The 23,496-nt window shown below is 39.7% G+C and overlaps 1 protein-coding gene across 6 annotated transcripts in view; it reads right to left on the bottom strand.

Annotated features, from left to right (window-relative positions):
• Nucleotides 1-566: 566 nt before the first annotated feature.
• LOC144376367 (palmitoyltransferase ZDHHC19-like) overlaps nt 567-23,496 on the bottom strand; it is a 58,301-nt gene continuing 35,371 nt past the window's right edge. For 3 of the 6 annotated variants that reach the window (XM_078043902.1, XM_078043900.1, XM_078043901.1), the window contains 10 exons: nt 21,872-21,942; nt 21,384-21,522; nt 16,960-17,107; nt 15,185-15,216; nt 14,598-14,702; nt 12,285-12,432; nt 10,487-10,518; nt 9,904-10,008; nt 6,579-6,683; nt 567-723 (listed from right to left, as the gene is read on the bottom strand). In XM_078043902.1, the coding sequence (XP_077900028.1) occupies nt 6,597-6,683; nt 9,904-10,008; nt 10,487-10,518; nt 12,285-12,432; nt 14,598-14,702; nt 15,185-15,216; nt 16,960-17,107; nt 21,384-21,522; nt 21,872-21,942 (867 nt within the window). In that variant the 3' untranslated portion in view covers nt 567-723; nt 6,579-6,596. Of the gene's footprint in view, nt 724-6,578; nt 6,684-9,903; nt 10,009-10,486; nt 10,519-12,284; nt 12,433-14,597; nt 14,703-15,184; nt 15,217-16,959; nt 17,108-21,383; nt 21,523-21,871; nt 21,943-23,496 lie in introns of those variants that run through there. The other 3 variants (XR_013436798.1, XM_078043904.1, XM_078043903.1) reach the window with 3 other exon arrangements.

Below are 23,496 nucleotides of genomic sequence, written 5' to 3'. Positions count from 1 at the left end.
AAGAACAAAGTCATGGCATCTGCAAGTAAATGAGTGGAAGTGGAGAATATCATAGTAAGCAAAATAGGCCAATTCCAAAAAACCACAGTTTAAATGTTTTCTCTGATATTTTGACACTAATTCACAATAAGGAGCTTGGCTATGGAAGAATAAAGTCACTTTGGATAAGAAGAGGGGAGGGAAAGGAGGGGAGCCAGGTATGAGGTGGGAAGAAGAGTAGACATTATTGCCCTAGGTGCATGTGTGACCACATGACTGATGTGATTCTATATCACGTACAACCAGAAACATGAGAAGCTATACTCCATTTGTGTATGATGTGTGAAAGTACCTTCAACTGCCATGTATAACTAATTAGAACAAAGAAAAGAAAAGAAAAAAGAATTGTGGCAGCCAGGGGTGGAGGAGGAGGAATGGGAGTTCTTACTTACATGGTGGCAGAGCTTCTGTTTGGAGGGAAAAAGTGTGCTGGAAACAGAAGTTTGTACAATATTGTGAGTGTAATTAATGCCTCTGAGTTGTCTACTTAACAGGCCTAAAATGGCAAATTTAATGGTACCAGTCCATTAAAACAAAGAACACTTTATTAAAATTTTTAACATTTTCCTTTCCAGAAAATTAAAAGAGTAGGATGCCATTCATAGTTTTTCTGGAGAACCTCCTTGGCTGCCAAGATGTGAGGAGTTAAGTTGTGAGCCTTTTCACCATGTTCGGGAGTGGGTGCTGCCAAAGAGAAGAAACAAAAAGTGCATAATTTAGAAGCAAAACGTTTTATGTTCTTTCAACTAAGGCCTGAAGACTACTTATGAATACAATTGACTTAAACAACAAGTATTTTAATACCTGCCACAAACCTCTCTTTGTCACAACCATAACTTTTATAAGCTGTTTGGAAAACAGTTGTTTTTAATTGTTTCAGTCTCTACAAGTGAAATTATTTCTAATTAATGGATTCTAATTTAGTATAAATTTTAGGTATAAAAAGTGAGCAAACAATAGAGATCCTCGCTGAGTTGCCTGTGACATGAAATGTTCCCATGTTGGCTCCTCATTTTCTTATTGATATCTTGCATTACAGTGCAGTATACTTACAATGATACCTATTGTGGATACAAATCTATATATTAATATACTTTTGTTGTTTTTTTGGAGGTGCTGGGGCTTGAACCATGGCGCTCGTGCATGCCAGGCAAGCACTCTACCTCAAATGAACAAATACGGATGTACTTCTATTAATCCAAAGCTGAGAATAGCCAACTGTGTGACCCCGGAGATCCAGGCTGACTGATTCTGACAGCCTGCCCCGCGGCTACAGAAAGTGTGGCACTGCAGAGAAGCGATTAATTAGCAAGGAAGAGCAAAACAACAGCAAATGTAGTAGAAGACAAGAAATAATTAAAATTAGAGCAGAAATCAACGAAATTGAAACAAAAACACCATGGAAAAAATTGATAAAACTAAAAGTTTGTTCTTTGAAAAAATAAATAAGATAGACAAGCCCTTAGCCATGCTAAGGAAAAGAAGAAGAGAGAGAAGTCAAATTACTAACATACGGGATGAAAAAGGCAATATCACAACAGACACTACAGAAATACAGAAGATAATAAGAAAGTATTTTGAAACCCTATATTCCAATAAAATAGAAGATAGTGAAGATATCGATAAATTTCTTAAGGCATATGATTTGCCCAGATTGAGACAGGAAGACACACAAATTTAAACAGACCAATAACAAAGGAAGAAATAGAAGAAGCCATCAAAAGACTACCAACCAAGAAAAGCCCTGGACTGGATGGGTATACAGCGGAGTTCTACAAAACCTTCAAAGAAGAATTAATACCAATACTCCTCAAGCTATTTCAAGAAATAGAAAAAGAAGGAGCTCTTCCAAATTCATTCTATAAGGCCAACATCACTCTGATCCCAAAACCAGACAAAGACACTTCAAAGAAAGAAAACTACAGACCAATATCTCTAATGAACTTGGATGCAAAAATTCTCAATAAAATTCTGGCGAATCGAATACAAAAACATATCAGAAAACTTGTGCACCATGATCAAGTAGGATTCATCCCTGGGATGCAAGGCTGGTTCAATATACGGAAATAAATAAATGCTATTCACCACATCAATAGACGTAAAGACAAGAACCGTATGATCATCTCCATAGATGCAAAAAAAGCATTCGACAAAATACAGCATCCCCACTAGAAAAAGTAAGGTTAACAGGAACTTACCTCAACATTGTAAAAGCTATATATGCTAAACCTCAGGCTAGCATCATCCTAAATGGAGAAAAACTGAAGGCATTCCCTCTAAAATCTGGAACAAGACAGGGATGCCCTCTACCACCAAATCTATTCAATTTAGTTCTTGAAGTACTAGCCAGAGCAATTAGACAGACAAAAGAAATTAAAGGCATAAAAATAGGAAAAGAAGAAATTAAATTATTGCTATTGGTGGATGACATGATAATATACTTAACAGACCCAAAAGGGTCTACAAAGAAGCTGCTAGAGTTAATAAATGAATTCAGCAAAGTGACAGGTTATAAAAGCAACATGCATAAATCAAAGGCATTCCTGTATATCAGCAACAAAACCTCTGAAATGGAAATAAGGAAAACCACTCCATTCACAATATCCTTAAAGAAAATAAGATACTTGGGAATCAACCTAACAAAAGAGGTGAAAGATTTATACAATGAAAACTACAGAACCCTAAAGAGAGAAAAAGAAGAAGATCTCAGAAGATGGAAAAATGTACCCTGTTCATGGATAGGCAGAACTAACATCATCAAAATGGCCATATTACCCAAAATTCTCTACAGGTTTAATGCGATGCCAATCAAAATCTCAACAGCATTTTTTGTAGAAATAGATAAAGCAATCTTGAAATTCATATAGAAAAACAAAAGACCCAGAATAACAAAAGCAATTCTAAGCAGGAAGTGTGAATCTGAAGGTATAGCGATACCAGAGTTCAAACTGTACTACAAAACAATAGTAACAAAAACAGCATGGTACAGGTACCAAAACAGGCAGGTGGACCAATGGTACAGAATAGAGGACACAGAGACTAATCCACAAAGTTACAACGATCTTATATTTGATAAAGTGGCTAAAAACATGCAATGGAGGAAGGATAGCATCTTCAACAAATGGTGCTGAAAAAATTGGAAATCCATATGCAACAAAATGAAATTGAATCCCTTTCTCTCGCCAGCCACAAAACTTATCAAATCAGAGACACTGCGTCCGATAGTAGAAAAAGTTGGTTACGATCTACATATTGTGGGGTCAGGCCCCAAATTCCTTCATAGGACGCCCATAGCCCAAGAGTTAATAACAAGAATAAACAAATGGGACTTACTCAAGCTAAAAAGTTTTTTCTCAGCAAGAGAAACAACAAAAGAAGTAAATAGAGAGCCTACATCCTGGGAACAAATTTTTACCCCTCATACCTCAGATAGAGCCCTAATATCCAGAATGTAAAAAGAACTGAAAAAATTAAACAATAAGATAAAAAATAACCCATCAACAAATGGGCCAAGGACCTGAACAGACACTTCTCAGAGGAGGACATACAATCAATCAACAACTACATGAAAAAATGCTCACCATCTCTAGCAGTCAGAGAAATGCAAATCAAAACCACCCTAAGATACCATCTCACTCCAGTAAGATTGGCAGCCATTATGAAGTCAAACAACAATAAGTGTTGGAGAGGATGTGGGGAAAGGGGTACACTTGTACACTGCTGGTGGGATTGCAAAATGGTGAGGCCAATTTGGAAAGCAGTATGGAGATTCCTGGGAAAGCTGGGAATGGATCCACCATGTGACCCAGCTATCGCCCTTCTCGGACTATTCCCTGAGGACCTTAAAAGAGCGCACTATAGGGATACGGCCACATCAATGATTATAGCGGCACAATTCACAATAGCTAGACTGTGGAACCAACCTAGATGCCCTTCAATAGATGAATGGATAAAAAAAATGTGGCATCTAGACACAATGGAGTTTTATGCAGCATGAAGAAATGACAAAATCATAGAATTTGCAGGGAAATGAATGGCATTAGAGCAGATTATGCTAAGTGAAGCTGGCCAAGCCCTAAAAAACAAATGCCAAATGTCTTCTTTGATATAAAGAGAGCAACTAAGAATAGAACAGGAAGGAAGAGCATGAGGAAAAGACTAACAGTAAACAAAGACGAATGGGGGGAGAGAAAGGGAGAGAGAAGGGAAAGCATATGGAAATGGTAGGAGACCTTCAATGATACACAAAATTATAAGAGGTTATGAGGGACAAGGGGGAGGGAAAAAAAGGGAGAGAATTGAACAGCAGCAGAGGAGGAAGAGAGGGAAGATGGGAGGGGAGGGGAGGAGAGGGAGGATAGTAGGCGATAGGAAAGGTAGCAGAATACAACAGTCACTAATATGCCATTATGTAAAAATGTGAGTATGTAACAGATGTGATTCTGCAATCTGTATTTGGGGTAAAAATGGGAGTTCAAAACCCAATTGAGTCAAATGTACAAAAGATGATATATCATGAGCTCTGTAATGTTTTGAACAATCAATAAAAAAAAAAATCCAAAGCTGACACTTTAGACATTAGAGTTCACTCTTTGTATTGGATTATATAATTCTATGACATTTGAAAAATGAATATTGTCCTGTGTATCTACCATTATAATATCATACTGAATAAATTCACTGTCCTAAAAACCTACTACTCATCCTCTTCACACCTCTCAATCCCTGCAATCAATGATTTTATAAAACTCCTCAAACTTGAGATGTCCTAAACATTCATGCTAGACACTGCCCTAGCATGGATGAACACTTCTAGCCCACACGCTACACTTGCAATTGGAGAGCATCTAGCCCCTTTAGATGGAAGGGCACCACTAAGCACTATGCTCTAAAAGATCTTTCAGAGAATAATATGTCCACGCCATAGGCATGTAGTCAATTATACAAGTTATTTTCCTGTCATAAATAAATAGATAACACAAAATTCTTTCATGCCTTTTGATGTTATGATATCTCAGTTTTTATCCATGAATCCTATTTCTATTGTATGGATGTAGCACATACATTGGATTTCTTTTGTTTATATGTGGTGCTGGGAATGGAACCCAGGGTCTCAGCAGGCTAGGCATGTGCTCTACCACTGAGCTCCACACAGTCCTCACATTCACTTTTTGAAACACATCTTGTTATAGATTTAGCAAACATGAATAAAGATGCTATAAAAATTTTGCACAGGTTTTTGTGTGGACACATCTCAATGCATGGGGGCAAATACCTGGAAACACATTGCTGGTATAGGTGGTAAGGTCATGTTTTATTTTGTGGGAAACTGAAAAAATCCTAATCTGGAGTGGAGCCTCTCACTAGCAATGCAGGAGCATTCCTGTTGCTCCATCTCTCATTTTTCACTTTTTTATTCTTTCTTTCCTTAGTGATTAGGGAAGACTCCATCTTCTTATTGAATGTTTGCATCTTTCAATGATCACACTCGACCATCCCATGACACACCATGTCACACAGGACAAGATTCTTAGGGTGGTTGTTCTTGGCCTGGATGCTCTCATTGTCATTTTATGTATGCATATCTCCTGCCTCCACTGTTATTATTTTTAGTTAAATGGTTTTATCTTTGAAAGATACTTTTATAAGGGACAGACATTTATTTATTCAGGCATCTAGAATTATATTTGACTTTACTATATTTGAGGAGGCAGTTATTTAGCTTTTGGAAGATAGATTTCTGGGTTGATTTTTTATATCAGAACCTCATTACACATCATGAAAACCCTTGAAACTGTCTCACAACTCACTGATGCTATTGCATTTAAAGTTGTTTTCATTTCTATCTTTATATTTCACTGTGATAGTTTCCACTACAATAATCTATCATTAATCCAGTCTCAAAACATTTTACACAAATATAATGCCTACCCTCCCTTTCACTTCAAAGAGCCAGGTGTAAGGAATATAGAAAACACAGCCTTCTGTCATGAGATAAGAATCCAATGGCGGTCCTCAGAGCCACCACATCACAGTGGAGCCCCCTTAGTACTTCTCTCCCTGGCTCCATCTGAGCCCATTACTGTTGAAATTCTCCTCAGCTGGGGAGGAATTTCACTTTCACCTGTCTTTAGAATGCCATCAAGGCTGTGAGAGAAATGTCAAAATGAGAAATAAAGTACATAATCTGGGGAAGAGGAAAGATCTAAATTTTAGGTAGCAGAGTTACCCACATTATGAAAAGAGAAAAAACAGTAATGGATGATCTCTCTGGAAAAGGGGACAAAACATGGAAAGAAAAAAACAGTGAGTTAAGTATTCTAACTTTTAAAGAAGCCATTGATTTTTATTTTTCAAAAAAGTGGTTTTTGATGAGGACTCTTTAGGTAAAAACTTTAATTTAATCTTAAATTAATCTTCTCATAGTAAAACATTTTAAACTTGAAGGCTTTTTGAAATTATCTCTGAAAGTCAAATGCAAACAGTTGTTTTTCAAACACACATGTACAGATGTGCACACCAGCTCATTAGTCACTCACTGGTCTTGTATGGCCACGTCATGGGGCAGTGAAAGGCCGCACGTCTCCATCACCATCACCTTCCTCCATTACTATTGCTGATGTTTCCGGCCCCTTGGTGTTCAGCTGTGTTCAGAAGCAAAGGAAGACAAGCAAGATTAAAATGTGACCAGGTGTCCTTTTATTAAACAAACTTTAAGAAGTTATTTTTTCCATAGCTAATTTTTAAATGATTAAACCTCACTGGTTATCATACCACATATCAGTGAAAGATTAATGGCTTTTTTTTAGTAGACAAAACTGAGAAAAATGGCTCATTCTATGATAAAAAATAAAACTTGGTCTCACACACAAAGGTACATATCAAATAGTTTAAAGGTGATGTTTAACCTTTTCCAACCAGCAGAGCCTGGCATTAACAAGTGACAACCAGTGCTGGACCACTCAGAACAGTGGCCAACCAGGGCACTGCCTAGGGTGTCCTAGCTGGACCAAGCCGAACTCTGCGGACTCAACGTGAAAGGAAAAGAAGTGAGCTAACATAAGAAAACAAAAATATCTTAACTAACTTCAAATAAATCAAAAAGCAACAAACTTCAAAAAAAAAACAATGTGTCTACCTTAAAATTAAGAATGTCTATTCGGTGAAGGATCCCTAGATTCACAAAGTGCCATTCTGAGTTATTTGCAATTACCCAGAAATATATAAAGAACTCCTCAGAGGAAACACACACAACACACAAAAAGGAAGTCCTGTGGGAAAAGGAGCCATTCATTCCTAGAGCAGCCAGCCGGGCCGAGGGGCAAGCGACAAGATACCCCAAATTACTGGTGATCCAATGGGAATACATTAAACGCTGTGCCCCTTGGGCCCACCCGGCTGGCGAAAACCAGACAGCTGGGCAGTACCAAGTGCTGCGGAGGATGAGGAGGAAGGAAGCCTCCAGTGGAAGGCCAGAGAGATTAGCCTGTGTGACCCGTAACCCCATCCTGGGTGTGTATGCCAGAGAAGTTTCACACAAGCGCAGAAGGGACACCGAAAAGGATGTTGACCGTGGCCTGGAATGTGGTGCCAGGAGGTGGTGGCACCCCGCTGTCCGCTACGTAAGGCAACGTGTGAGTGGAATGGGTCGATGCCCCTATGGGGTACCACGTGACAGATCTAGAATGAGCAGAGGCTACAGCTCCACACATACTGAGTGAAACCTATTGCACCACAATCTCACACAACAGTAAAAGCATATTCACTCCTGAACACCGTATCCTATAAGGACACAGTGATATTCAAAGATATAGAATAAACAAACAGGGTTCCGATGGGACAGGATGATGGGAAGAAAGGCAGAAATGCCACAAAACCAGGATCCTTGCATGGGACTGTGATCCCAAAGTCCAAAACCAAATGGCTGTGCTCAGTTCTGCCTCAAATGTGTGCACCAGGAAGTGTGTACCAGAAAGGGGGCTCTAAAGGGTCCTGGGGAGAGGAGATGCCGTGGCTGAGACCCTAGTACCTTCGTTCTTGGAGAGTGTTCCAGGGCTTAAGCTGCAGCCCAGACACCACTCTGGAGAACGTGCCCCCAGCAAACTGCATTCCCAGCCCCCAAATTAGGATAAGGCCGCTGTTGGTACTTGATGTGATCTAAGGCCCTGTGTCCCAGGCCTGGAAGCCCATAACCCAACCCTCATTTACTTCAAGTCACTCTTTGAATAAGAGCAACAGTTCATAGAACAGACATTTGGAGGAAGAGACAGGAGATGAAGGTGAGAGATGAGGGGGGAGACATCTTCTCCATGTCCTGGGGGCTGCACAATTCAGCAGGACCTGTCATGCAGCCACAGGCCCCCCAGGGCAGCCACGACCACTACACAACTAACCAAGCAGCTAGGCTGGAGACCAGGGTCAATAGGAGATAGAGTCAAAGTTCATTCCTTGATTTTGCCTCAGCTTAAAGATAGGTTCTAACTCAGCTTCTGCTAACCCTGACAGGGCAAAAATGCTTTGTCCCCAAGTCCTGGAGGGCCCTCCAAACAGGGTTTCAGGCCCAGACCTCAATGAAGTCCCTGGATTCCATGCCCAGATCAGCTGGCAGTTCCTTGCCTGAAAGCTTTGTCCCATCAAAGAAAAACAGCTTGTGTCCAGAGAGTCCCATGGCCTCCTCATACTGTGACACGAGGGTCTTGAGAGGAGAATCCTGAGACAACAAGATCTCCAGCATCTGGTGTTTCTTTTTGCCATGCACCCTGAGACGGAGCTGCTGGGATGTCTCTGTGGCCTCTGAAGAACTTGCTAGCATCACACAGTCAATGATGTCAGCCACTCCAAGCTTCAGAGTCCTGGGGGTGGCCGTAGGGGACAGTTCTGTCTCTCCAAAGAGCAAAAGAATCCTGCTTGGGGACACCCTGAGACGGGTGGCCATGTGGTCCACCACACTCTGAAGGGGCTCCGACATTCTGATGGGCAATCTGATCAGGTCGGCCCAGCACCGAATTTTTTCCACTACAATAATCTATCATTAATCCAGCCTCATAACGTTTTATACAAATATAATGCATACCCTCCCTTTCACTTCAAAGAGCCAGTTGTAAGGAATATAGAAAACACAGCCTTCTGTCATTAGATGGGAATCAATGTTGGTCCTCAGAGCCACCACATCACAGGCCAGCCCCCTTAGTACTTCTCTCCCTGGCTCCACCTGAGCTCATTACTGCTGAAATTATCCCTCAGCTGGTGGGGAATTTCACTCTCATCTGTCTTTTTTTTTAAAGAGAGAGTGAGAGAGAATAGAGAGAGAGAATTTTTAATATTTATTTTTTAGTTCTTGGTGGACACAACATCTTTGTTGGTATGTGGTGCTGAGGATCGAACCCAGGTCGCACGCATGCCAGGCGAGCGGGCTACCACTTGAGCCACATCCCCAGCTCGTCAACTGTCTTTAGAATGTCATCAAGGCTTTGAGAGAAATGTCAAAAGGAGAAATAAAGTACATAATCTGGGGAAGAAGAAATATCTAAGTTCCAGGAAGAAGAGTTACCCACATTATGAAACAGAGAAAAAACACAGCAATAGATGATCTCTCTGGAAAAAGGGATAAAACATGGAAAGAAAAAAACCCAGTGAGTTAAGTATTCTAACTTTTAAAGAAGCCATGGATTTTTATTATTCAAAAAAGTGGTTTTTGATGAGTACTCTTTAGGTAAAAACTTTAATTTAATCTTAAATTAATCTTCTCATAGTAAAATATTTTAAACTTGAAGCTTTTTGAAATTATCTCTGAGTGTCAAATGCAAACAGCTGTTTTTCGAACACACATGCACAGATGTGCACACCACGCCATTAGTCACTCACTGGTCTTGTATGGCCAAGTTGTGGGGCAGTGGAAGGTTGTTCCTCTCCATCACCATCCTCTTCCTCCATTACAATTGCTAATTTTTCCGGCCACTTGGTGTTCAGCTGTGTTCAGGAGCAAAGGAAGACAAGCCAGGAAAATTCAAAGATTAAAATGTGACCAGGTCTCCTTATATTCAACAAACTTTAAAAAGTTATTTTTTCCATAGCTAATTTTTAAATGATTAAACCTCACTGGTTACAATATATTCAATTGAAAAATAAAGATGATTTTCTGAAATATGGAAAAGTAAATAAACATATGATAAATATTCTGGAGTGCTATTTAGAAACATTAAATATTTCTTTACCTCTTATTTTATTTTTTAAACATTTTTTAAAAGTTGTTGATGAACCCTTATTTTATTTATTTGTATGTGGTGCTGAGAATGGAACCCAGTGCCTCATGCATGCCAGGCAAGCACACTAACACTGAGCCACAACCCCAGCCCTACCGCTTATTTTAGAAATTAAAAAAAAAAAAAATTTTGTTTTCGTAACCTTAATTAGAACAAGAACTATAAGAAATACATCATCAACTTACCGCTGGTCTTCCAGAAGGGAAGCAATCCTTCTCTGAAAATGAAAGGGAAAGGAATGTTAACAATTTACCACAGAAAACTTTTCTATGACAAAAAGAAAAATAATATAAAAGAGGAGCAAGTGAAATGAGTTAAAACTGATTTCATTTTAAGTAGAATTACTTCTCTAGATATATGATAGTAATAGTAACTTAAAAATAAAATTTATATGAGACTCAGCTACTAACTCTTTAATCTTAATGAAACCTTAAAATACATTTTGAAAAACCTGAATTGATCATTCAAATGACTGGATTTCATGGTATGTAAATTATACTTCAATCAAGTTATTAAAATATAATGGAGTCCTAGCCAGGTAATTCCATGCCTATAATCCAAAGGGCTCAAGAGGCGGAGACAGGAGAATATTGTGTTCAAAGCCAGCCTAAGCAATTTAGCTAGCTGCTTAGAAAACAATGCAACCCTGCCTCTACATAACATACAAAATAGAGCTGGGGATGTGGTTCAGGGATTGAGTGACCCTGGGTTCAATAACCGGTACCCTGCCCCCAACAAAGTGTAATGAAAACCATACCCACCCAAGCTGTATTAAAATAAAACATTCCTTGTTTAAGATACTTTCTTAAGCAGTAAAGGTGATATGACAAATATTCTTGAGTACCAAGGAGTAAGGGGATATAAAGCCACCAAACATGGCAACTGGGAAAAGGATTCTTTTTCACATGGTTTGTTTCTTTGTAAAATGCAACTTACTAGTTGACTCAGATGTTCTAGGTGAAAGTACGAGCTTTTCCTAAGGATACCAGGTAAGTTATTTATACAAAAAGTCAAGATCATTGTTACTTGCAAAGAACTCTACTTCTTTTTTTAACATAGCCTTTCTCTTTATGATGATGTAAACATATTAAATACAATTAATCCAACCACGTATGATTTTTGCATACTTAGATTATTTTTAAAAACTATATATATGACTTAGAGATGGAAAACATATTAAATAAAAATTATATATCTTGGGGTTGTAATGGGCAAAATCTGCACAGAGAGAAATGAGAGAAATGATGTTGCATCTTTTAATGTACAGTGCAATGAAGAGAAAGCAGGAGAACCAGCTTGGGGAAGGAGAGTCTAACTAAATCTCCAAAGATATTCCAGGGATCGCTCAACCAACTGCACCACGTGGACTCCATTCCGCCGATGCTACTTTACACAAACTGTTTTTAAAAATTTACTATACTTCAACTCTTACCCACTGAGATTCTAATTCTGAGGAATAAATCCTTTGAGGTAAAGTATTTATTTTTATGTATTTGCATGTAATTTTTGAATAGAAAATACTTTTTATTTCAAGGTCTATGCATTTATAAAGCAAAAATTCCTTCTAGGCCACTGACAATAAACATATCTCTAGCATAAACATGTCTAGAAATTCACAATTTATCCTTCTCAACTAAAAATCATTTAAACCCGTGAGGAGGAAAAAAAATACCCAAGTAAATGTAACAACATGGAACAAGTGTGAATCCCACTAACATGTTGAATTATAATGTATAAGAAATATGGGGGGAAATGTAACAGATTCAATTCCATTTCTAACAAAATTATGAGATCAATGAAATCCTCAATCTCCAGATGATGTTCAAGAGCCATCCAGACAGTTGACAAAAAGCAGTATCTACGTAGGAGAAAGTAGGAACAATACAGTTTATCCTTTTATTTTTCCAGAAATGATCTTTTTATCTATCAGTGCTTCACAAGTTTCTATGGGATTCAGTCTTTTACCACTGTCTGAGGTCTCACCAGTAGGAGGAAAGCTGAGATTTTTCTTCTTCAAGGTGCTGGCATTATAACACTTGTTGACTCCCTGCACAGCTAGAGGATGCTCCCTTGGCCTTCCTTTGAGGACCCTGGAGGTTTGTGGCAACTGAGCCCCCTGCTCTGCCATGCCCTAACAAAGAGAAATTCAGACATGAGTTGTGGTTTGAATTGCTCTAATACTATCCATTTTCAGACATAAACATCAGCATACACAAAACAAACCCATACACATAATTTTAGATTTGACTAAATTCTAAATGGTCTCGTTTTCTAAAACTCTACTTTTCCATATTTAATTTGCAAATCAACAGGAAAGATCCAAACAGCGGAATGGGAATGGAGTGCTGGGTTTGTTTGGGGAGAGGGACAGAAGTGTCAAACCTGTATTTCCTCTTGTTCATCACCCACCAGAGTAGATCCTAATGAAAAAGGCTTAAGCCAAGAGCATAAGTCAGGGGACAGCAAACAGGAAGAAGAATGCTTCCTTATGTCTGGTTCTGCTCTAACTTTACCCAGATACAGAACACAGGGCGGCTGGCCCATTCCAACTTCAGCACTTCAGGGAATACAAAAGTAGGGATTTGAAACCAAGAACCCACTTTATACAGCGTTTACTGTTTCAGATCTTTTTAGGTGGGGAGGAGGAGGAGTACCAGGGATTGAATTCAGGGGGCACTCAACCACTCAGCCATACCCTCACCCTTTTTAATTTTTGAGACAGGGGTCTCACTAAATTGCTTAGTTCCTCGCTTATTGCTGAGTCTGCCTTTGAACTTGCAAACCTCCTAAGTCAGCCTCACTAGCTTCTGCGATTACAGTCATGCTCCACTGAACCCAGCAATACATTACACTTTTTTTTCCCTTAAATACATTTGAAATAATCTAGTAGTACATTAAATGGTCATGCCAGATTTTTAATTAATTTACTACTAATGATATTTGAGTTGACTTTTTGCTACATTTTGCTATCAAAATAATGGGACACAATCCATAATCTATGCTGTTCTATGGTTTCCCTAGGACACACATGCTAAAAATTACATTTCTGGGTCAAAAGGTATGTAGGTGAAAGTAACATATTCATTTGTGATTTGGGATAGATACATGAAGGGATTTTTAAACAAATTTTTTTTGTGTGTGTGTGTGTTTGGTGTTTTGGATTAAACCCAGGGCCTTAAGCTGCTTAGTAATTAGGTAAGACTCCCTCTTATTATTGAATGTTTGCATCTTTGAATGATCACACTCCACCATCATGTGACACCCCATGTCACCAAGGACAATAAGCTTAGGGTTCTTGTTCTTGGCCTGGAAGCTCTTATTGTCATTTTATATGCATATCTCCTGCCTTTACTGTTATTGTTTTTAGTTAAATGGTTTTATCTTTTAAAGGTACTTTTATAAGAGACAAGACATTTATTTATTCAGGTTGGTAGAGGTGCTTTTGACTTTACTTTATTTGAGGAAGCGGTTAATAGCTTTTGGGAGATAGATTTTTTGGGTTGGTTTTTTCTATCAGAACTTCATTACACATCATGAAAACCCTTGAAACTGTCTCACAGCTCACTGATGCTATTGCATTGAAAAGTTGTTTTCATTTCTATCTTTATGTTTCACTGTGGTAGTTTCCACTACAATAATCTATCATTAATCCAGTCTCATAACATTTTACACAAATATATTGCATACTCTCCCTTTCATTTCAAAGAGCCAGGTGTAAGGAATATAGAAAACATAGCCATCTGTCATGAGATGGGAATCCAATGGCGGTCCTCAGAGCCACCACATCACAGTCCATTCCCCTTAGTACTTCTCTCCCTGGCTCCACCTGAGCTCATTACTGCTGAAATTCTCCCTCAGCAGGTGAGGAATTTCACTCTCAACTGTCTTTAGAATGCCATCAATGCTTTGAGGGAAATGTCAAAAGGAGAAATAAAGTACATAAGATGGGGAAGAAGAAACATTTAAGTTTTAGGTAGAAGAGTTACCCACATTATGAAACAGAGAAAAAACACAGCAATAGATGATCTCTCTGGAAGGGGGGGGCAAAGCATGGAAAGAAAAAACCCAGTGAGTTAAGTATTCTAACTTTTAAAGAAGCCATTGATTTTTATTTTTCAAAAAAGTGGTTTTTGATGAGTACTCTTTAGGTAAAAACTCTAATCTTAAATTAATCTTCTCATAATGAAATATTTTAAAGCTGAAGGCTTTTTGAAATTATCTCTGAAAGTCAAATGCAAACAGCTGTTTTTCAAACACACATGTACAGATGTGCACACCAGGTCATTAGTCACTCACTGGTCTTGTGTGGCCATGTTGTGGGGCAGTGAAAGGCTGTACCTCTCCATCACCATCATCTGCCTCCATTACTATTGCTGATGTTTCCGGTCCATTGGTGTTCAGCTGTGTTCAGGAGCAAAGGAAGACAAGCCAGGAAAAGTCAAAGATTAAAAGGTGACCAGGTCTCTTTTTTTAAAACAAACTTTAAGAAGTTATTTTTTCCATAGCTAATTTTTAAATGATTAATCATCACTGGTTCCAATATATTCAATTAAAATTAAAGATGATTTTCTAAAATATGGAAAAGTAAATAAACATTATGATAAATATTCTGGAGTGCTATTTAGAAACATTAAACATTTCTTTACCTCTTATTTTATTTTTTTAAACATTTTTTAAAAGTTGTTGATGAACCCTTATTTTATTTATTTGTATGTGGTGCTGAGAATGGAACCCAGTGCCTCATGCATGCCAGGCAAGCACACTAACACTGAGCCACAACCCCAGCCCTACCTCTTATTTTAGAAATTAAAAAAATGAAAAACAGATTTCTTTTGGTAACATTAATTAGAGCAAGAACTATAAGAAATACATCATCAACTTACTGTTGGTGTTCCAGAAGGGAAGGAATCCTTCTCTGAAAGTGAAAGGGAAAGGAATGTTAACAATGTACCACAGAAAACTTTTCTATAATATAATAAATAATATAAATGAGGAGCATCTGAAATGTGTTAAAACCGATTTCATTTTAAGTAGAATTACTTCTCTAGAAATATGACAGTAATCGTAACAAAAATAATAATTTAATAAGACTCAGCTACTAACTCTATAATCTCAAGGAAACCTTAAAAATACATTTTGTAAAACCTGAATTGATCTTTCAAATAATTGGATTTCATGGTATGTAAATTATACTTCAATGAAGTTATTAAAATGTAATGGATCCCTGGCCTGGTATTTCCATGCCTGTAATCCAATCGGCCTAAGTGGCAAAGACAGGAGGATCTTGAGTTCAAAGCCAGCCTCAGCAATTTAGCTAGGTGCTTAGAAACTCAATGCGACCCTGCCTCTACATAACACGCAAAATAGAGCTGGGAATGTGGTTCAGGGGTTGAGTGCTCCTGGGTTCAACCCCCGGTACCCTGCCCCCACCAAAGTGTAATGAAACCCATACCCACCCAAGCTGTATTAAAATAATACATTCCTTGTTTAAGATACTTTCTTAAGCACTAAAGGTGATATGACAAATATTCTTGAGTATCAAGAAGCAAGGGGATATAAAGCCACCAAACATGGCAAGTGGGAAAAGAATTCTTTTTCACATGGTTTGTTTCTTTGTAAAATGCAACTTACTAGGTTACGCAGGAGTTCTAGGTAACATACAAGCTTTTCCTAAGGATACCAGATAAGTTATTTATAGAAAAAGTCAAGATCAGTATTAGTTGCAAAGAAGTCTATTTCTTTTTTGAACACAGTCTTTCTCTCTGTGATGATGTAAAGATATTAAATACAATTAATCCAACCACATATGATTTTTGCATACTTAGATTATTTTTAAAACTATATAATGACTTTAGAGATGGAAAGAATATTAAATAAAAATTATATATCTTGGGGTTGTAATGGGCAAAATCTGCACAGAGAGAAATGAGAGAAATGATGTTGCATCTTTTAAAATTCAGTGCAAAGAAGAGAAAGCAGCAGAACCAGCGAGGAGAAGAGACTAACTAAATCTCCAAAGACATACCAGGGATCAGTCAACCAACTGTACCTCGTGGACTTCATTCCAATGCTGCCTTACACAAACTGTTGTTAAAAATCCAGTATATTTTACTTCTTACCCACTTAGATTCTAATTCTGAAGAATAAATTTTTTGAGGTAAGATGTTTATTTTTATAATTTTTGAATAGAAAATACTTTTTATTTCAAGGTCTATGCATTTATAAAGCAAAAATTCCTTCTAGGCCACTGACAATAAACATATCTCTAGCATAAACATGTTTAGAAATCAACAATTTTTCCTTCTCAACTAAAAAACATTTAAACCCGTGAGGAGAAAAAAAAAAAAACCAAGTAAATGTAACAACATGGAACAAGTGTGAATCCCACTAACATGTTGAATTATAATGTATAAGAAATATGAAAAACTATGTAACAGATCCAATTCCAGTTCTAACAAAATTATGAGATCAATGAAATCCTCAATCTCCAGATGATGTTCAAGAGCCATCCAGACAGTTGACAAAAAGGGTATTTATGTAGGAGAAAGTAGGAACAATACAGTTTATCCTTTTATTTTTCCAGAAATGATCTTTTTATCTATTAGTGCTTCACAAGGTTCCATGGGATTCAGTCTTTTAGCACTGTCTGAGGTCTCACCAGTAGGAGGAAATCTGACATTTTTCTTCTTCAAGGTGCTGGCGTTATAATACTTGTTGACACCCCGCACAGCTAGAGGATGCTCCGTTGGCTTTCCTTTGAGGACCCTGAAGGTTTGTGGCAACTGAGCCCCCTGTTCTGGCATGCCCTAACAAAGAGAAATTCAGACATGAGTTGTGGTTTGAATTGCTCTAATACTATCCATTTTCAGAGATAAACATCAACATACATAAAACAAACCCATACACATAATTTTAGATTTGACTAAAATCTAAATGGTCTTGTTTTCTAATACTCTACTTTTCCATATTTATTTTGTAAATCAACAGGAAAGATCCAAACAGAGGAATGGGAATGGAGTGCTGGGTTTGTTTGGGGAGAGGGACAGAAGTGTCAAACCTGTATTTCCCCTTGTTCTTCACCTACCAGAGTAGCTCCTAATTGAAAAGGCTTAAGCCAAGAACAAACGTCAGGAGACAGCAGACAGAAAGAAGGATCTTTTCTTATGTCTGGTTCTTCTCTAGGCTTTAGACAGAGAACACAGGATGGCAGACTCATTCCAACCTCAGCAATTCAGGGAATACAAATGTAGGGTTTTGAAACCAAGAACCCACTTTATACAGTGATTACTATTTCAGATCTTTTTTGGTGAGGAGGAGGAAGAGTACCAGGGATTAAATTCAGGTATACTCAACCACTCAGCCATACTCTCAGCCTTTTTATTTTTTGAGACAGGGTCTCACTAAATTGCTTAGTTCCTCGCTTAGTTGCTGAGTCTGGCTTTGGACTTGCAAACCTCCTAAATCAGTCTCACAAGCTGCTGGGATTACAATCATGCTCCACTGAACCCAGGAAAACATTACAGTTTTTTTCCCCTAAATTCATTTCAAATAATCTTGTAGTACATTACATGGTCATGCCATATTTTTAACCAATTTACTACTAATGATATTTGAGTTGATTTTTTAAAACATTTTGCTAGCTAAATAATGGGACAAAACCCATAATATGTGCTGCTCTCTGGTTCCCCAAGGACACACATGCTAAATATTACATTTCTGAGTCAAAATGTATGTATTTGAAAAAGTAAGATATTCATTTGTGATTTGGGATATACACATAAAGGGTTTCTATTTTATTTACTTTTATTTACTTTTATTTTATTTTTTTGCTGTTTGGTATTTGGGATTAAACCCAGGGCATCAAGCTGGTAAGCACCTGCTAAACATTACCACAAGTTACCTTTAGTTCCAAGGTCTTAATGTTATGGAGTCAAATTGGCTTTTTTCCTCCCCCATCTGATGGACTGGGGACTGAATCCAAGGGTGCTTTAACACTGAGCTTCATCCCCAGTCCTCTACCCTTTTGCAAATTTGGGACAAGAGTCTTGTTAAGACCCCAACATGTGTATCAAACCTGTGATCATCCTACCACTACGTGGAGCCTCTGGGATTACAGGGGTACACAAGTTATTATTACAGGGCTACACAAGTTATTATCATTATTATTATGATCATTAGGACTATTATTATTCGGGATTTACAGTCTCACCATTTTTCCCAGGCTTATCTCTAACTCATGGACTCAAGTGATCTTTATGTATCAGTCTGCAGAGTAGCTGGAAATACAGGCATGTGCCACAAAGCCCAGCTTTCATGTTTATTTAAAAAAATATATTAGTTGTAGATGGACACAATACCTTTATTTTATTTATTTTTATGTAGTGCTAAGGCTCTAACCCAGGGCTTCATGCCTGCTGGGAAAGCACTGTAACAGTGAGCCACATCCCTAGCCCTAATGTTTTTATTCTTTTAATTGTTTTTGGAAGTACTAGGTATTGAAGCCAGGAGCATTATACCACTGAGCTACATTCCCAGCCCTTTTTACTTTGGGATAGGGTTTGCTAAAACTGCCCAGGCTGGTCTCAAACTTATGATCCTTCTCCCTCAGCCTCCTGAGCTACTGGGATGATAGGCAGACATCACTATGCCCAGTCATCTTAAATTTCTCTTTTTTATTCTGGGATTCCTATCCCATGTAAAATGTCTTATCAATATGAGATTTTACAGCCAAGTATGGTGGCATGCACCTGTAATCCCCCCTGCTCAGAAATCAGGAGCAGGAGAGTCACTGCAGCCCACAAATTTGAGACCAGTCTGAGCATCAGAGGAAGCCCCCTCACGCCCAAAAAAATGGAAAAAAAAAGAGATAAAAGTGGGGTACTCTAATAACTAACAGTGAGAAAATAACCCAAATTTAAATGTAAGGTCTCTGGTGTGGCTCAATGGTAGAGCTCTTGCCTAGCATGCTCAAGGACATGAGTTTTCATGCTTATTCATACTAGCCCCAAAGCAGAAATCTAAAATCTCCTAATCCTCCTATATAATAAAATATATATATGTGTGTGTGTATCTTTATATCTATGTGTGTGTGTGTGAGAGAGAGAGAGAGAGTGTGTATGTGTATGTGTGTGTGTGTGTGTGTGTGTGTGTGTGTGTGTGTATGGGTGTATACACACATTTTCCCCCAGCACTGGGGGTTTGAGCCTAAGGACATCCTACCACTTGGCTTTTTCCCTAGCTCTTCTTATTTTGAGATACAGTCTTGCTAAATGCAGAGGCTGGCCTAAATGTTCCTCAGTTCCTGAGTTGCTGGAATTAGTCATGTGCCGCCAAACCCAGTTTACAATCCCTTTTCTAGCCAGTCCAGTGGTGCACACCTGCCTTCCAGGACTCAGCACACTGACATAGGAGGTTTGCTTGACCTCAGAAGTTCAAGGCTGGCCTGGCCAACATACTGGGAACTCCACCTCAAACAAACAGAAAACCCACAAAACTGATGGTCAATTTTTCTTTCCTTTTCCACATCTGAGGATTGAATTCAGGGGTGTGTTACCATTGACCTACATCCCCAAAACTTTTTTTTGATACAGAAAATAATTCTCTTTAAGTTACTGATCCTTGACTTGTGATCCTCCTGCCTCAGTTTCTTGAGTAGCTGGGCTTATAGATGGGCACCGCTGTACCCAACTATATTATCAGTTTTCAAGTGTGCAGTAAATTAACTGGAACAACCTTATTGACCATTATATCTCCAAAACTTACTCATGTTTAACTGAAACTTTGTAATTTCTGAGTAATCTACTACCCTATTAGGACTCATAATAAACAAGTTCCCTTCCTATTATATGGAATCCTTTCCGGCACACTTGGTATTACCCACGCTGGTGGGTATTGTCCATCTGAAGCCCTTGCCAGGAAGCCAGCCAGGTCAGTGACTGTGATTATTACTGTTGCCACATTTTAAGGATGAGAGACATGCTGAATGTCTTGCCCAAGGGCAAAGAGTCAGGCAGTGTTGGTTCATGAGCTTGAGTCTCCAGAGAGCAAGGATCCTCCCCTTCCAGCAGGGCTCTGTCCCAGCCCCTCAGAGCCTCCACCCACACTTCCCTGAACCTAGGGCACATAGGCACAGCTGCCATAGGAAGCAGCACAAAATATGTGTATATAACAGACATGGGGGTCTTGGCACTCTCAACAGGGGAGTGAGGACTCAGGAACAAGAGACCCCCCACATGGGGGTCAGGGGATGAACTTCTGCTGCTTGTCCTGGCCTTGCTGGGTGTGAAGGGAGAATAGGAGGCCAATCCTCCCTTGGAAGCCTCCCAATGCACCACTGGGCTGATGAGAAACTAAAATCAGAGTCAGTACGTGAGGGATCTCCCTATCCTCCACCCCACAGCTCACAGTCAAGTCCCTGGATGCCTAGAGGCAGGACAAGGGAGAGAGCTGGCACCACATCACAGCAAGGGACCATGGGGGGCACTGTGGGTTACCCACCCCACTGTACACCTAATGCCCTACACAAATGTTTCACATTGTATGTAAAAAATTTCCATAAATAAAGAATCTGGAGTGCTGGGGTTGTGGCTCTGGGGTAGAGTGCTTGCCTAGCATGCATGAGGAACTAGGTTCAATCCATGGCACCACATAAAAATAAACAAATAAAATAAATATATGTGTCCATCTACAAGTGATATTTATACATGTACATACATACACACATACACACAAACAACACACATACACACACACATATAAAAGAAACAGAATTTTCTTTAAAACATAAACTACTGGACTAGTTTCAGTCCTCATTAATAGATGAGGAAACTGGGGACCAAAAAAGTAAGGATTGGCACAAAGCCAACCAGAAAGTGTGTTTTAGTCTTTTCTCTTTCTCTATCCAGGGACACCTGGGTGTGCTCTGAAGCCCTGTGACCTGGACCCTGCACCCTCCAGGTCCATAATCCTACTCCTTATGCTCCAAGTGCTTCAGCTTTAGGGCCAGCCATACATCCGGGGCTTCTCCCAACACATGTGCAACCACAGACCCCCATGGTTCAAAGCACACCCGATACTCCTTACCTTCTGTACAGGTGCAGCCTTGCCACTCCTTGGGGGGGCCTGAGTGGTGCACCTGGGCCAAAGGAGGTCTTTAAGGAGTTCTTTTGGCCCCCAGTTGGTCCCCTGGTCCACCTGAATGCAGACCGCCTCGGACATGTACCTGGGAAGCAACAGGCCAAATGCAAGGAGTCACTACCCACCTTGGCCTGGTCTCCCTGACCACTCTCACCCTCAGCTGGGAAAGCACAGAGCCCAGGGCTCTCATCCAGGAGCCTTATCTAGGCTGCCATTCCCCTCGAGCACATTTCTTGGGGCAAGAACCTACAACACCAAGGAAGAGTGAAATTCCCAGAAACTCCCAGAGTGCCCTGGAGAAAACCCCAAAGGAAAGGAACAGGAGTGTTAAGGCTGGGAGCTGGGGACAGGGACCAGGGAACTAGACCCAGCATCAACTCCCCCCCCAACCAGCCCCAGGGTCCACCACTTGAGCCCTTGGTTTACCAACTTACTTAGGTCCCAAGGGTGCACAGAGTGCGATGTAACAATTTCTCGGGCAGCCCACATTGAATGCCTTGTCATACTGGAGGGAGATGAGGAGGGGAAGAGGAGCTCAGAATCAGCAGGACTGGGCACGGCCATCTCCCAGGGACCCTGGCTAAGTTGGTCAGTCAATCCAGGGCTCAACCTGGGCCTGTGGCCAGGCTCTAGGAACAGGGGAGCCCAAGAGTGACCCCAGGCCTCCTGCCTTCCCAGACTCCCAGGAAGTGTGACCTCCGTCAACCCACTTGTGAGCAGCTGTCCCCAGACAGTGCTGACCGAGCACCCACCTCTCCTGCCTTCTCAGGGCTCCTCATCCCCTAGTGCTTCCCTTTGCAGGATCCTTGCTCTGTGTCCTTTGCCCTCACCTGTCCTCTCACCTCATCCTTCCAGGTACCTTTTAAGGTCTGTCTTGTGCTGTTCTGCTCAACTGATCCAAAGATCGTGTCACCACCCCACTCCCACTTGACTCTCTTACCTCTGGATTTTTCTAAAAATCTACCTTCATTGAGTTTCACTATCTGAGAGACCAGTGGCAGCAGGGGATGCCCAGACATATTTCCCTAGTCAAAAATCAGGTTTTCCAAAAAAATCTGAGCTGAAGACCTTCAGTACACAAAGCAAGAAAGGTCAAGCTCAAAGGTCATGTCCTTCCCAGGACTCTGACTGGCTTCTCCTCTCCCTTAATCTACTTTCTCCTTCCCCTGAGTCCATCCATCAGCCTCGACCACTCCTCCTTCCAGAACAGGTTGAGTTTCACCCCAACTTCATGAGCTTTAAGTAGCAAATACTCTGTTATAATGGAAAGTGGCCCAGTGGAGCAAACACTTCACCATCAATATACCCATGGCTTATAAGACACGAAAATATGCTCAACATCATTAGTCATTAGGAAAATACAGAGTGAAGCCCTAGTGATATACCACTACTCATTTATTAGACAGGCTACAATTTGAAAACAAAAAAAGAATAGTGACCAATGACAGTGTCAAATGCTAGTGAGGATGTGGAGCAACTGGAATTTTTGTACCAGCAACATTGCTGGTACAAAATAGAAACAGTAGAGTTGTTTTCTAAAACGTCCCATATGTTTATCTTATGACTCAGCAATGCCACCCTTAACAATTTACCCAACAGAAATGAAAACTTATGTCCACATGTCTATGCATCAATGGTTGTTGTAGCAGCTTTATTTATAACTGCCTGAAACTGGCTGGGCACAGTTCCCCATGACTTTAATGGCTTGGGAGGCTAAGGCAAGTGGGTGAAAAGATCAAAGCCTCAGTAACTTAGGAAAGCCTTAAGCAACTTAGTAAGACCCTTTCTCAAAATTTTAAAAATTTTTCAAAAAGAAAACATAAGGGTGCTGGGGGTTGGGGTTGGTGAGGCTGGGATTGTCGCTCAGTGGTTAATCACCTCTGGGTTCAATCCCTGGTACAAACAGAAAAAAAAATTCTGCCAAAACCTAGATGCAAAGTAAAAATCCTTCAAGTGGTGAATGTACAAATAGTCTGTAGGGAAATACACTACTACACAGAAACAAAAGACAATAAACTACTGATGTGACAACTACATAGATGAATCTCAAATGCATCCT

Source organism: Ictidomys tridecemlineatus, chromosome 3 (assembly GCF_052094955.1).
Source record: "Ictidomys tridecemlineatus isolate mIctTri1 chromosome 3, mIctTri1.hap1, whole genome shotgun sequence".
NCBI classification, from domain to species: domain Eukaryota; kingdom Metazoa; phylum Chordata; class Mammalia; order Rodentia; family Sciuridae; genus Ictidomys; species Ictidomys tridecemlineatus.
The sequence above is the reverse complement of the archived record's forward strand: the minus strand, read 5'-3'. Positions and strand labels throughout refer to the sequence as shown.